This window comes from Limulus polyphemus, unplaced genomic scaffold (assembly GCF_000517525.1).
Source record: "Limulus polyphemus unplaced genomic scaffold, Limulus_polyphemus-2.1.2 Scaffold2329, whole genome shotgun sequence".
Taxonomy (NCBI): Eukaryota; Metazoa; Arthropoda; class Merostomata; order Xiphosura; family Limulidae; genus Limulus; species Limulus polyphemus.
In genome coordinates this window covers 151,293-166,231 of record NW_013667939.1, presented here as the reverse complement: position 1 = coordinate 166,231, position 14,939 = coordinate 151,293, and the positions used below count along the sequence as shown (strand labels likewise).

Genomic DNA, 14,939 nt, shown 5'->3' with positions numbered 1-14,939 from the left:
AGTAGAACCTTTGAGGGGGATACAGGAAGGCTAATATCTTATGATAGTAGAACCTTTGAGGGGGATACAGGAAGGCTAATATCTTATGATAGTAGAACCTTTGAGGGGGATACAGGAAGGCTAATATCTTATGATATAGATTGGCTGAATTATGAAATTCTATTTTTTCTTGAGTTTTTAATAATGAAGATTTAAGCATTATTCCTCATCTTGAACAGTTGCTAGATGGAAACAAGATCAAAGAAGTTAAGTTCTGAGCTGGTTAAGAACAAATTGGAAAGTTTAATGAATGATAAATTTCCTGAGCCAGATTATATTTACCCAAGAGTTTTAAAAGACATTTAAAGATTGGATGTGTGAGCCACTTGCTACTGTTTTTTTCAAAGTCCTTGAATAGTGGGCAGATGCCAGAATATTGGAAGTTGGCTAACGTTAATTCCCTTTTCAAGGAAGGCGATGAAAAATTGTTCCTGTAATTATAGGTCTATTAGTATTACGCCATTGATGAGGAAAGTTTTTGAAAGTCTGATAAAAGATGCTTTGCAGAGTCATTTAACAAAATTTGGAATTTTGTTGGATAATCAACACGGTTTCACTAGGGGAAATCTTGCCTCATTAATCTTCTGACATTCTTTGAAAAGGTTAGTGCTTAGTTCGATGAGGGTTCAGATGTAGATTTGGTGTATCAATATTTTCAGAAAGCATTTGACATGGTTCCACATAAAAAGGTTTATTAAAAGGTTATCCGTGTAGGTGTGGGGGATACGTTGGCTCATTGGATAGAAAACTGGCTAGATGGAAGAATGCAGAGGGTTGTTATAAATGATGTTCAGTCAAACTGGATTTATGTCACGAGTCGGGCACCTCAGGGCTCAACATTAGGACCTTTGTTCCTTTTCATTTACTATTAATGATATAGATGAAGGAATGGTCAATAGATTATTTAAATATGCTAATTACATTAAAGTTTTGGGTGTTGCCGACTGTCAGGATGATGCTACTGCTTTACAAAAGGTTTGTTTGTTTGTTTTGAATTTCGCACAAAGCTACACGAGGGCTATCTGCGCTAGCCGTCCCTAATTTAGCAGTGTAAGACTACAGGGAAGGCAGATAGTCATCACCATCCACTGCCAACTCTTGGGCTACTCTTTTACCAAGGAATAGTGGGATTGACCATCACTTTATAATGCCCCCACGGCTTAAAGGGCGAGCATGTTTGGTGTAACGGGGATTCGAACCCGCGACCCACAGATTGCAAGTCGAGCTCCCTAACCACCTAGCCATGCCGGGCCCCTTTACAAAAGGATTTGTATTATTTGGTGAGTTGGATGACTTATAATTACAATAAATGCAAATTAATGCATGTGGGATATCATAATTTGAATTACAGGTATACTTTTAATGGCAATAACCTTAACAATGTTATGGTAATAAAAAATTTTGATGTTCTGGTTTATCAGTCTCTTAAGTCATCCAAGCTATGCGATGATGCTAGTGGCAGGAAAAATAGGATTTTAGGTTGTATCTACAAAAATACCGAATACAAGCCTAAAAAGATTATAATGTCATTGTATAGGTCATTAGTTAAGCAACATTTGAAATAGTGTGTTCAGTTTTTTGACTCCTTACCTTAGAAAGGACATTGAATTATTAGAAAAGGTTCAGAGGAGGGCTATTAGGATGATACCTGGGATGGAAAGGTTGTCATACAAAGAAAGGATAAGATATTTGAACTTGTTTTCTCTTGAAAAGAGAAGAATTACAGGGAATCTTATTGAGGTGTTTACCTTCTATATTTAATAGTGAGATTGGTAAAACTAGGAGACACAAATATAAACTTGGACAGAGTAGGAGTCATCTTCAGCTAATACAGGTTTATTTTTCTAATAGGGAAGTTGGCCTATAAAACAAGTTGCCGTCAAGTGTGGTAGATGATAATTCAAAGGAGTTTAAGGGAAGGCACGATAAAGGCTGACTTTGAGTGTTTTAATGTTTAGTTTAACTTAATGGATAGGATAGCCTAAATGAACCAAAAGTTCTTTGTTGTCCATTAATGTTATGTTGTTAAAAAGATAAAAAATTTCTTAACTGGAACAAATAATCAATTATTTACATAAACATCAACTTGTAAGTGTTAAGTTTTTGTTGAAATGCGTTTTAACCAGAGTAAATCAATCTTTCAGAAAAGTCTTCTGCATGAGAATGAGGAACTCATTAAGCGAAAGGCACTTGAAAAGGAGAGAGAACAGATGGAGGATCTTCGAGTGACTGAGTACATGCGTCAGAAAGCTGTAAGACAGATCTGTTTCTAAAACTTGACTCTCCAGTTGTAGAATAATAATGTATTCATTAAGTACCATCTGACAATGGTTATAAGGGTCAGTGTCTGTAAATAAAGTAAAAACAGTTATAGAAGAAAAATTCAAAGTAGGTAAACATCAATGTTGTTTAACTGCACTAGATGTTAATGTGGTCTCAATATTTTCTAGGGTTTGGTTTGTTTGTTTTTTATAGAGCCACATTGGGCTATCTGCTCTGTTCATCATGGGGAATCAAACTCCGGATTTTAGGGTTGTAAGTCCGTAAACTTACCGCTGTCCTACCAGGGGACATTGCCAGTAACTTTAAGAACTTACAACCTTAAAATATAGAGGGCAATTCTCCATGGTAGACAGAATGCATATAGCCTATTGTTTAGCTTAGTACTAAAATATTAACATCGGATTAACGTCTAGGGAAGTGAAACAGCATTAATGTTAATAGTCTAGAAATGAGTATGACCTTACTTCAGGAGGGCACGACACAGCAATAGGGTCTTATGGAACAATCTTTGCGGTGCATAGTCTTTGGTTTAACATATTAGTGCAAGTTTATTCCACATACAGCTTATAAGGATGTCAATATCAAGACCTTCCATATTTATATATATATTCCTTTTTTAACCATTCATACACATATTATTTTACATTCCTGTACTCTTTATTAGTTTTATTAGTTTCAGACCCCCCCCCCCCCCCGAGAATTGTCCTTTTTTGTGAATATAATAGAGTTTACAGGTTTTATATTTTACTGCCAGGAAAAAGAAGCAGCAAGAGAAGAAGATCAGAAAAGACAACGTAAGGCAAAAGAATTGGAAATCGCAAGGCTGAGAAAACAACAAGAAAAGGAGAAAGATCAAGAAGCTGACAGAGTATGGCCAATCACTTAAAACTAATTTCATTAGTTCGTGTATTCATGTACATTGAACACGCACTTCTAGAGGTTAATAGTAAATAAACGTCGTAAAAATTCCCTCTATTACAGTTAGTGGATACTCCATAAAGATATTTCTGTAATAAATTACTGATATTTTTACATGCTCAAGTTAACTTTTCAACAAAACAAAATCTGAAAAGACAACAACCCTGATTTAAACAGCATGTCTTATGTAAGTTATTTTTTATATATATATATTGCATCGCCAACATTATTAAACTACACTAATTCACATGGAAGGGGCAACTGACCTTTTCGGCCAATAATTTACAAAAAAAAGTAATAAAATGCATGTGTTGTACTTATCATGTACAAGATAATTAATTAATTGTATATATATATATATATTATAATTTTTTTATGTAATGCTTTAAAAACAACGTTGTTATGACAATCAATTGTTATGGTGTGGTTTTCTAAGCATGGTTATTATTAATTATACTTATAATAAGACATTCATATCAGGGCTATGAATCTTAAGGTTCAGACAGCCATCCCCTTATTTAATACTGCTGACCAGAGAAGATAAATGGTCAACAGCATCACCACCAGATACCTATACAGAATTTGCTGCCACAGTTGTAATGCCCATCACAGCTGTAACTGGAGAGTATATTCAGTGGCATATGGTGGTTCAAGTTCTGGTTGTTGCAATCCACAGCCTGGCACTTAAACTACTAAGCCGTGTACAGCCTTATCAAAAGCATTAGAATATTTATAAGAGGATGTTAATTTCATGTAGCTAGTATTAAAATGTGCAATTTTTTCTAAAGTACTTAGTATCTAAAAACATAGAAAACTAGATACATTATGATAGGCTAACTACATCACAGTCATCGAATACAGGTTACAACGTACGGAGTTTGTTACGTACATTTGTATTTTTTGAACAGGGCTGTAACTTTCTTATGTTATTAAACAACTGCCTTATGCAGTTCTTTTGGTATTTTGTAATTAGTTTCCACAAGGTATTAGGTTTTTTTTTGAAGGTGGATTCTAGATTCTAAACTTGCAATGGCCCAATAATTTTTTTTTAACTAAACATATCATGATTTGTGCTGAAAGTTTTACCATTATTTAGAATCTACAATGAAATTAAACGTACTATAGTAAAATAGGTTATTTGTTTTATTTAATTATACCTCCTATGAAACTGAAAAATCACAATTCAGTATCATTTTTTTTTTTTTATGCAGACAACTAGGATGCTATATTTAAGTAATATATAAGGAAGTTCTGAACATTATTATGGGTGAAAAATAAGTTAGTGTTCATTGGATATCCCTACTTTCATTCCAAAACTACTATTTGGTCTATTGACACAGTAAAGAGTATCCACAGAATCTCTTATGGATGGTATTACTACTGTTGCATATGCAGGATGCCTTACGAGCACGTAGAAACCAAGAGCAAGTGGAGAGAGAATGGAGAAGAAAGGAGAAGGAGGAAGTTTTAAAGAAGAAGGAAGTGGAAGAAATGTTAAGGAAATCAAGAGAAGAACAGGTTTTATACCAACGGAACTTTCTGGCAGTTGAAGCTGAAAGACAACGCATCGAGTTTGAAAAGCAGCTCAGGTAACACGATTTAACACAGAAGTAAACAGGTGAAGCTAAAATTATAATGAAATATGATTTAACACATAGAAGTAAACAGATAAAGCTAACAATTATAATGTAATATGATTTAACACAGAAGTAAACAGATAAAGCTAACAGTTCTAATATATAGTGTGATTTTACATTTACAAATAAACAGAAAGCTAAGAACTGTAATATATAATGTGGTTTTACATATGGAAATAAGCAGATAAAGCTCAAAATTATAATGCATAACTTGACTTTACATTTAGATGTAAACAGATAAAGCTCAAACTTATAATGCATAACTTGACTTTACATTTAGATATAAACAGATAAAGCTAAAAATTATAATGCATAACTTGACTTTACATTTAGATATAAACAGATAAAGCTAAAAATTATAATGCATAACTTGACTTTACATTTAGATATAAACAGATAAAGCTAAAAATTATAATGCACAACTTGACTTTACATTTAGATATAAACAGATAAAGCTAAAAATTATAATGCACAACTTGACTTTACATTTAGATATAAACAGATAAAGCTAAAAATTATAATGCACAACTTGACTTTACATTTAGATATAAACAGATACAGCTAAAAATTATAATGCATAACTTGACTTTACATTTAGATATAAACAGATACAGCTAAAAATTATAATGTACACTTGAGATACTTGCTTCCTTCAGGCGCTTTGATTCCTGTGATACAGAAATTAACCTTCAAACAAAATTCATTTTAATTTTAAACTAATAAAAAAGTTTTAAAATACACGTACTCAAACATCCCATGGAAATAAAAATATTGAACTAATTAAAACAAAAAGATCTCTGTCTCACTTATAACCAGATGTATGATTGTATGATCAGGGCTCAGATGAAAGCTATAGAAAAGGAAAAAGAAGAAGAAGAGAAACAGTGTCAGAGAAACCTTCAATATGCCGAGGAACTGAGGAAGCAGATTTTACAGCAAGAAAAGGAGCGTTTTTTACAAAGGAAACAACAATCTGAAGAAAGTACGAAACAAGAAGAAACAACAAAGAAAAGAAAAGCTGATTTAGAAGAAGTCAAAAGGAGGAAACTTCAACAACTCAGGTATATTAACTCGTGTTGCTTCTTTTTGTTGATTGTTTAAAGTATTCAGAATTTTACAACTAATGCATAAAATTTGCTAAATTATTTTGTTTTAAATTATAACTTGACAAGTTGATAAGCCTAACTTTTACATTATAACTTGACAATTTGATGAGCCTAACTTTGACATTATAACTTGACAAGTTAATGAGCCTAATATTGACATTATAATTTGACAAGTTGATGAGCCTAACTTTGACACTATAACTTGACAATTTGATGAGCCTGACTTTGACAATATAACTTGACAATTGATGAGCCTGACTTTGACAATATAACTTGACAAGTTGATGAGCCTGACTTTGACACTATAACTTGACAAGTTGATGAGCCTAACTTTGACATTATAACTTGACAAGTTGATGAGCCTAACTTTGATATTATAACTTGACAAGTTGATGAGCCTAACTTTGATATTATAACTTGAACTTACAGTTCACACAACACAGCACATTTCTTAACTCGATAGTTCATACAATACAAGACATTTCTAAGCTCATTAGTTCACACAATACAAGACATTTCTTAGTTCATTAGTTCACACAACACAGTGCATTTCTTAGCTCATTAGTTCACACAACACAGCACATTTTAGCTCATTTAGTTCACATAACACACATTTCTTAGCCCATTAGTTCACACAACACTCTACATTTCTTAGCTTGTCAGTTCACACAATACAATACATTTCTTAGCTCATTAGTTCACACAACACAGTGCACTTCTTAGCTCATTAGTTCACACAACACAGCTCATTTAGTTCACATAACACACCACATTTCTAAGCCCATTAGTTCACACAACACTCCACATTTCTTAGCTTATCAGTTCACACAATACAATACATTTCTTAGCTCATTAGTTCACACAACATGACACATTTCTTAGCCCATTAGTTCACATAACACATCACATTTCTTAGCCCATTAATTCACATTACACAACACATTTCTTAGCCCATTAGTTCACGCAACACAACACATTTCTCAGCCCATTAGTTCACGCAACACAACACATTTCTTAGCCCATGAGTTCACGCAACACATCACATTTCTTAGCCCATTAGTTCACGCAACACAGCACATTTCTTAGCTCATTAGTTCACGCAACACAGCACATTTCTTAGCTCATTAGTTCACGCAACACAGCACATTTCTTAGCTCATTAGTTCACACAACACAGCACATTTCTTGCCTCATTAGTTCATATAATACAGCACATTTTTAGCTCATTTGGTTCACACAACACAGCACATTTCTTCACACAATACCGTACATTTCTTAGCTCATTTGTTCACACAACACAGCACATTTCTTGCCTCATTAGTTCATATAATACAGTACATTTTTAGCTCATTTAGTTCACACAACACAGCACATTTCTTGCCTCATTAGTTCATATAATACAACACATTTTTAGCTCATTTGGTTCACACAACACAGCACATTTCTTGCCTCATTAGTTCATATAATACAGCACATTTTTAGCTCATTTAGTTCACACAACACAGCACATTACTTCACACAACACAGCACATTACTTCACACAATACAGTACATTTCTTAGCCCATTAGTTCTCACAAAACAGCTAATTAGAACTTTTTTTTTTCATTAGGTACAAATATTTAAATACTGTATTTCTGTTCAAAAAAACAACTTTACAACATCCTGTATACCAGAGAGAGACATAAGTAAATTCAATAAAATACTTAAGAGTTGTATGAACAGCTTGCTTACATAGTTGGGAAGATGGATGATGTTTATAATCACTTTAAGTCAACACAATCTAGTAATGTTATACTGAGTGTTATCTGATTAGTTTTTAAGCTTGTTTCTCGATCACTAATCGTTTTCTTCATCTTGTTGAGTGCTGTTTTTAATGTGTAGAACTTTTTTTTTAGGTCTATTATATAATATTGCAGTTGTATCTTATTTATGGCAGTATCAGTTGTATCTTCTACAATGGTAGAATTGTTGATTTTTGTTAGTTTGGTGTGTATGATGACTCCAAAGCTGTATGGTGTTTTGTAAATTACTCCAATTCGTTTTTGTTGTTGTTTTTTTTTACATAAGTTAAGGAAATGCAGAATATTAGTTCAGATTTAAAAGTTCCTCTAAATCTTTCAGACAGTGTAGCTAACTTGAGTAGAAAGATGAAGGTAATGTTGACATGTAGTTCTTTGTGTGATCTATCTGGATATCCATTTGTTTAATGTTTTTTTTTGTGTCTTCTTACCCGTGAATAGACTTAAAAGGTTTTGTTGAGGAGGAGGAAAATGGTTTAACATAAAAACTGAGGTGTGTGTGTTTCTGCCGATGACTTTATGTAGATGCTGTTTGTTATTATGAATTCTAGAGTGAATCATGATATTTGGAAAGAAAGGACTCGACTACCTTTAATTCAAGTGTCATAAAAAGGTTTAAGTGTCTGGGAACTAGTTTTAGTAGCCTGACAACAACATTGACATTTGGTTTTCAAACTCTTCCTAAAAAGTGTCCCGCAGTTAAAGGTTTATAAATTCCAAGGTGGTATCGGTACATGCCGTGGGAATTAAGAGAGTTTCATCTGGCAGACTGTATCTAGTCTCTTCAACCAAGATGTTGGAAGATATGCCATGTATATATTAAGATTGACTAACTTGGAGATCACTGGTTTATACAGTTATGTTTTTCAGTTCAGTTATGAAACTTTGTGTTTATCACATTGATGTTTGTTTCAAGTTTTGACAGGAAATAGAATCGGTACTAGGACAACAGTGTAGTACATATGGGTCTTAGTTGTATCTCTAATTCACAGATTTTGGGGAGAGATGAGCTCCTGCTACTTTCAAAGCTCTGTAATCTGTTCCTTATCATTTTGATTCTGTACAGCTTGAATTGTTTTGTGTTAAAAAATTTACTCATAAAAACTAAAACACATGTAATTTTTTTTAAATATAAACATGTGCTGTTTAAGGATTATTTTAAGAAAGGCCTCACTATAGAAGCTGAAATATCACCCCACTCTAGAAACAGTCCATTAAAGCCAAACTCTACTGAAAATGTAAATATGCTGTGGCATTTTTGTTTTTATTTTCTTACTGGCTTTTGTTATCTGCTTTCCCAAAGAAATATTAAATACTTCTAAGGTTTAAAATAATATGAAGAATAGTATTTTATTACAATTACAGAGAAACAAGAATCCAACAGATTTCAAAAGGAACGTTTTTCATCAAAATAAGAGCTACTTTACAAAAGTACCCAGGTTGTCAGGTTTCTTTAGTAAATTACTTCCACAATTCTGTGAGCTTTTCGGTCTTTATAAATACGTTTCTGTTAGCCTTAATAAGTTGCGCAGTGTAATTATATGACACAAGTTAGCTTCAGTTTATTGCAGTAAATGTTCACAGAATACTAAAATTATAAAAAAATTCAACGTAATCTATATTCAGTAGTATTTAAAAGAAATCATACTGAAATATCACACACAAAGTAATATAATTGTAAATTCTGTTTTATTACCTTTATTCATACACATCTGTTGTGCTTTTTTTTTTTTTTCAGGGATTATAACGTACCTGAAAAATACTTGAAGGAAATTGAACAGAAGGCACAACGATCCATCAAACCCTATTAAATAAGAATACCTTCAAACCACATTTCTAGAATTTTATGTCATATTTTTAGCATTAGTGTATTTATCACGGAAATAACGATCAATTGTACGAGTGTGTGTAAAGACAAACAATTATAACATTCTAAAATTGTAAGAATGTAAAAGTGGTGATAGAAATAGAGAGAGTAAAACAAAAAGATCCTCTAATACTTCACGAGTATAACGACTCCGTAACAGTAAAATAACTAGACAAAAATATGTCAATAACTTTAATTGGTCTTTAAAATCGCAAAAATAGATATTTTATTTTGTAATAAAAAGGTTATGATAATTATTGTCTATTTATTAAAACAGGGACAAAGATAAACGTTTCAGAATCCTACAGATCCCATCTTCAGTATCTAAATATCAACAACTTGCATCATTTTGTTGGACATCACTAAAATTACTTTGATACATTTAACAAATAAGTACACAAAACATGCATGAAAAGTGAGTAATAGGAGTAGACTTAGATGGCATTTGGATTTGTCGTTACAAATCTTATAGTCTCAAGAACAATGAGGAAATGGAAGGAGGTCTAGTACGTATCTTTACACACCTGGAAACTGTAAGGTCTCCTATACTGAAAAATCCAAACTTCATCCAAAAGTCAGAGCCAATGAACATATGAGAATTTCCAGTAAAATGCAAAAAAAAAAGTTGAGTAACCCACGTACTTCTTCTATATATATCAACATAGTGAAGAAACAGGTCACCAGCTCAACATAGCTAATTTCACTTATCCTCTGGAAGTCCAACAATGATATAGAATCACAGAAACCTTCCACATCAAACAGCATTCTCCGACCCAAAATAACACACATTTTTAATTTAAATTGTACATTTTTTTGTTTTTATCAGTATAATAATAATGACGATGTTACTCCAATTTTGTTTATCTTTTCTTATTTTTAAATTCTCCTGTTACTCACTTTCCATGCATTTGTTTTAGTTTAACTATTGCTAAATGTAGCATTGTAATTTGAATGATGTCCAAAAAGTGATATACAATTTTGATATTTTGCTTTAGATAATGAAAAAAGATGGAATCTGTAAAAATTTCAAAATATTTATCTGTGTCCTTTTTTAAATAAATACTGTTGTTCTTCATAAGTTTCATAATCCTTCTTATTATCAGAGTTCATTTTACTTCAAACACATCAATTGCTAACTTAATTTACTTGTATTCCTTAGAGATGTTAAGAGTTATTAAATGAACTTGTAGCCTACCTAACTCTACTATTCAAACAGTTTGTATGTTCAATTATAAAGGCCAAGAGAATCTACATGTTTACAAACATAAAAATCTGTAATATGGGATAATGACAATATTCACTCTTCCAAATGTCAATGTTATAAATATAAAAAATAAACTCACTACGCGTACACTACCAGAAATTACCCACTCTCTATAGATAACTGTGGTGGTTTGAGTAGTTAAACAAGTGACGTGCTAGATATTTCTAGTGAGTTTACCATTTTGCTCAGTTAGTAGAGCACGTGCATGGTGTGTAAGGGATCTTACGTTTGAATCCAAACCGGGAAAATAAATAAATAAAAATTCATTATCAAGAAAAGCATATATTAATTTTTATTGAATCTTTTAAAATTTTGTATACAAGTGCTAATTTTCTCACTTTGCATAATGGAAATCATCAAATGACAAGAATGGAACACTGAATCTTGCTCACCGTGGAAACACCTCTTCAAACAACCTAAGATGATTTCAAGCTATTTAAAATGTAACCAGAATTTTTTTATAACAAATACTTATAAATTATTGTTCTACACTAAGCTGTAGATGGAGAATCTCTGTATTATAAGTACCTATAAAAGTATTTTTATATGAACTGAATAATTTATCCTCGACCCTAATTAATCCGTAATCCTCCAATAGCACCTTTAAATCATAATCTGTGAATTCAAAATGTCTTTTAAAAACTATCTTAATTTTCCTCTGTCTGCCAAGGATAATTATCATTTTATCTGAAGCTGTGCTACAGATCACATATACCATAACAAGAAACAGTTCTGTTCAACTGATTAATATATACAAAACTTCGTCAACAGCATATGCTAATAAAGTTTGTTCATTGTATAGTCCAACTGTGAGATTAATGTTTAGTAAATAACCTACTGAACTGAATAATTAGTTCAAAAACACAATAACAGCAGGTTTTAAAGTAGGCAACTCCTGATCTTAATAATCTCAACATTTTGACCCATAGTATCGAGTTACCACGAGGTAAAAGTACAATAAAGTTGACTAAATCACCACAACTTATTCAACACCTACAGTGCTTGTCTGAAGAGGCATGTAATTTAAAGAATAATCAACATGATTAAATCGTATCACTACCCAGGGAAGTCCAGCAAACAACATTAAGCAACCTGGACCAGTGATAACATAACTTGTCTCAATAAATGTACATGAAATACGTAGTCTTTCAATCAAACTGGTTCAATTTAACGGTAAAAATGTAAATTCATAAGTAATTATTTTCATTTTCAACAGCTATTGAGGATTCCCTCTTGTTTATAAATTATAGTCCATGACTAAAAGTGATCATATATTACATAATTGTAATTTTTTTTATAATTTGAGATAATCAGCATTAGTACTATTTTCTGGAAGAGTGAAATGTGATAAGGTATATTGTATGTTATTACCCTCGCCCTATGAGGGTTTTGGATTCTGTTGTGACTACAGTTTTAATCTATTATTTGAATAGTATCTTCTATTTAATTTGTTGCTAAGATAAGCTGTATTTCACAAAAGCAAAAAATAATAATTTAAGTATTTTTGAACAATATAAACTTTTTTTTCCCCACTGTAAACATCCTTCCAGGTCTTTCCAATAATTTATTTCTCATATTTTATGTTAAACAAAATTTTGTTTAAACTAAATATATTGCTGAGAATTAGAAATGTCAGTAACCAATTTTTTTCTGGTTAAAAATCACTAATGAAAATCTGAACTTACCGGATCATCCAATGAAATTCATGACGACTAGATGCAAAATGACGTGAGCAAAGATAAATTCAGCAAAAGCTTGTTCTGAGCCAATGTAGTGTAGCTGGCTTTTATTTTGTGGATTAACTTGCAGTCGTAAACACACTGAAAGAAAAATAAAAAAACATTTCACTCTGTTTCTCATTTTTCTTGTATCACGAACAATGAATTTCTTCTAACTTGTGTACATAAATTGAAACAGGTTCTAGGAATTAAACAATAGTTGAGTTTTATTTGAGTTTACTTACTGATTATAAGTATTATTTCATTACAAGTTACAGCTTTTACAGTAAGAAAGAATATTTTAAAAAACAGGTATAACATTTTGATCACTCGTGCAATAATCCTCCAAGTTGCGTAATTGAGAATAATATAAACGTTTTTGTTGGATTACTTCTCTAAATTAATGCAAAAAAATCACACAACCACTAACCCAATGTCTCTTGCATTTACAAGTACATTGGACATAACATGACAATGGAGGTGAAGACCAAAGGAAAAACACAATAGATTCATTCTTACATTTCTTTAAGGGGGATGGAAAGAAAATTTGTGAACTTTTATAACTTAAAAAATAACTTTTAGTTTTCTCGAGATTTCTTCTAAAAATGGGTAATTTAAAACAGTGTATCTGATTCTTAACGTCCCTCCACTTTCATTTTAATACATGGGCTGTGAAATAAATAAAACACAGCTAATAAGAGGCTTTCTTGTCACGTTTTATTTATTTGAAATACAAGCTCTTCCAATTTTTAATTCTATTGTTCAAAAAGAACACATTACCAGATGGAATGATAAGCTTAAGTAAAAACTTTTGATAAAAATTAAAAAATCTTACGTTGTAGAAATGTTAATTATGTTGTGTTCTTATCACGACCTAGCACCATATATTACTTTCAACGGGGAAAATTTATCAAACTTATATTTGTAACTTCACAACCAGTGAGTGGCATTAATGATTATTATAATATCGAGTCTATCTCACACCTCATTATAAACTTAGTCGGTGATTATCAGTATCTAATTTATATGTGTAACTGTAAATCAAACTAATAATGAATTAATTTGTAAATAAATTGAACGTAACTCGTACGCTATTTTATAATTTTTTATGACATAACTATGTATGAACATATTTTTGTTGATCATGCTACATTAACATTAAAGAAATTGTCATAATACTAAGCCTAATCTTACAACTTCAAATATAATACAACTTACCGGCAAGAACGAAAGACACTACACACGAAATAAATCCCGATAGAAACGAGTTGAAAGGAAAGGTACCCACTAGACAACAATACACAAACTGAATTATTCCTGTTAGAATAATATAAAAAACATAGGCATCTATAACTTTCAATCGTTTCGGGGTATTTGACACATAGTCCTCATAAAACTTCGTCAGCACTTCTCTTACACTCACCGCCATATTTCCAGTGTTTTTTCTTTTTTCCTCAAAATATCATGATAATACACACTTACGTAGTAATATTGATATTACTACAGCTCTAGGCCACGTAAACAAGTGTTGTTATTCAAAGACTATGAATCAAACAAAATGAAAAAGCAACACAACAACACTGTCTTTAAATGGAAAAAAAAACCTGAGTACTAATGGAAAAGATCACTGTTCACTTTTACATAGTGTGGTCTATTTTACAGCAATTTGTCCCACGAGAAAGCATACTTGACATTGCAGAGCAATAGGCAATTAAAGTAAAACGAATTTTACTACATTTCTTGACCAATGTTCTGTTTTCAAAATTAGACAAATATATAAGAGAGAAAGTTTGCGTATTATAATGTGACAGCAATTACAAAATAATATAGCATGAGGTATTTACTGATATCTTGAGGATATATCTTCCTATATTTTCTTATTGAAATGACTAACAGTAATGTGGATAGCGCAAGTATATTAATGTAGTGTGCCTACATACTACACATTTTCTACCCCTTTTTTAATATCTAAAACAATCAACATTTTCCACACATACAGCGTATATACTTTTAATATGGAATTTTGGTCAAGGAAGTAGCAAAATTCCTTTCACCATAGTTACCTGTTGTTCTGGGTCATTCACCTGTGGTATCATGTGTATTCTTCTGGGAAAATTTTATGAAAAGTTGAATACTATGAAAGTGGATGGTGGTCTTTTCCAGTGATGGGTCAGATGATATATTGAGGTTACAAACTCCCTTATATTTATATGCAAATGACCAATACTAATATAGATAGCGCATGCATCCTTAAAAAAAATATTGTTATTGTTTCATGTTTATAATGATATGTTTTCTCCGTTCAGAA

General features: G+C 31.7%; 2 protein-coding genes across 6 annotated transcripts in view; one reads left to right on the top strand and one right to left on the bottom strand.

The window, feature by feature from the left end:
* Positions 1-9,593, top strand: part of LOC106466632 (cilia- and flagella-associated protein 45-like) — a 17,370-nt gene extending 7,777 nt beyond the window's left edge. Inside the window, exons 8-12 of the mRNA XM_022394675.1 lie at positions 2,184-2,304; positions 3,057-3,190; positions 4,636-4,829; positions 5,714-5,938; positions 9,521-9,593. Of these exons, the coding sequence (XP_022250383.1) occupies positions 2,184-2,304; positions 3,057-3,190; positions 4,636-4,829; positions 5,714-5,938; positions 9,521-9,593 (747 nt within the window). The remainder of the gene's footprint in view (positions 1-2,183; positions 2,305-3,056; positions 3,191-4,635; positions 4,830-5,713; positions 5,939-9,520) is intronic.
* The window catches only part of LOC106466636 (dolichyl-diphosphooligosaccharide--protein glycosyltransferase subunit DAD1-like), a 27,087-nt gene extending 12,949 nt beyond the window's left edge, over positions 1-14,138 (bottom strand). For 2 of the 5 annotated variants that reach the window (XM_022394687.1, XM_022394689.1), the window contains exons 1-2: positions 13,850-14,138; positions 12,599-12,733 (exon numbers count right to left, since the gene is read on the bottom strand). In XM_022394687.1, the coding sequence (XP_022250395.1) occupies positions 12,603-12,733; positions 13,850-14,060 (342 nt within the window). In that variant the 5' untranslated portion in view covers positions 14,061-14,138 and the 3' untranslated portion in view covers positions 12,599-12,602. Of the gene's footprint in view, positions 1-9,489; positions 9,587-11,179; positions 11,346-12,598; positions 12,734-13,849 lie in introns of those variants that run through there. The other 3 variants (XM_013926929.2, XM_022394688.1, XM_013926928.2) reach the window with 3 other exon arrangements.
* Between the last annotated feature and the right edge of the window lie 801 nt (positions 14,139-14,939).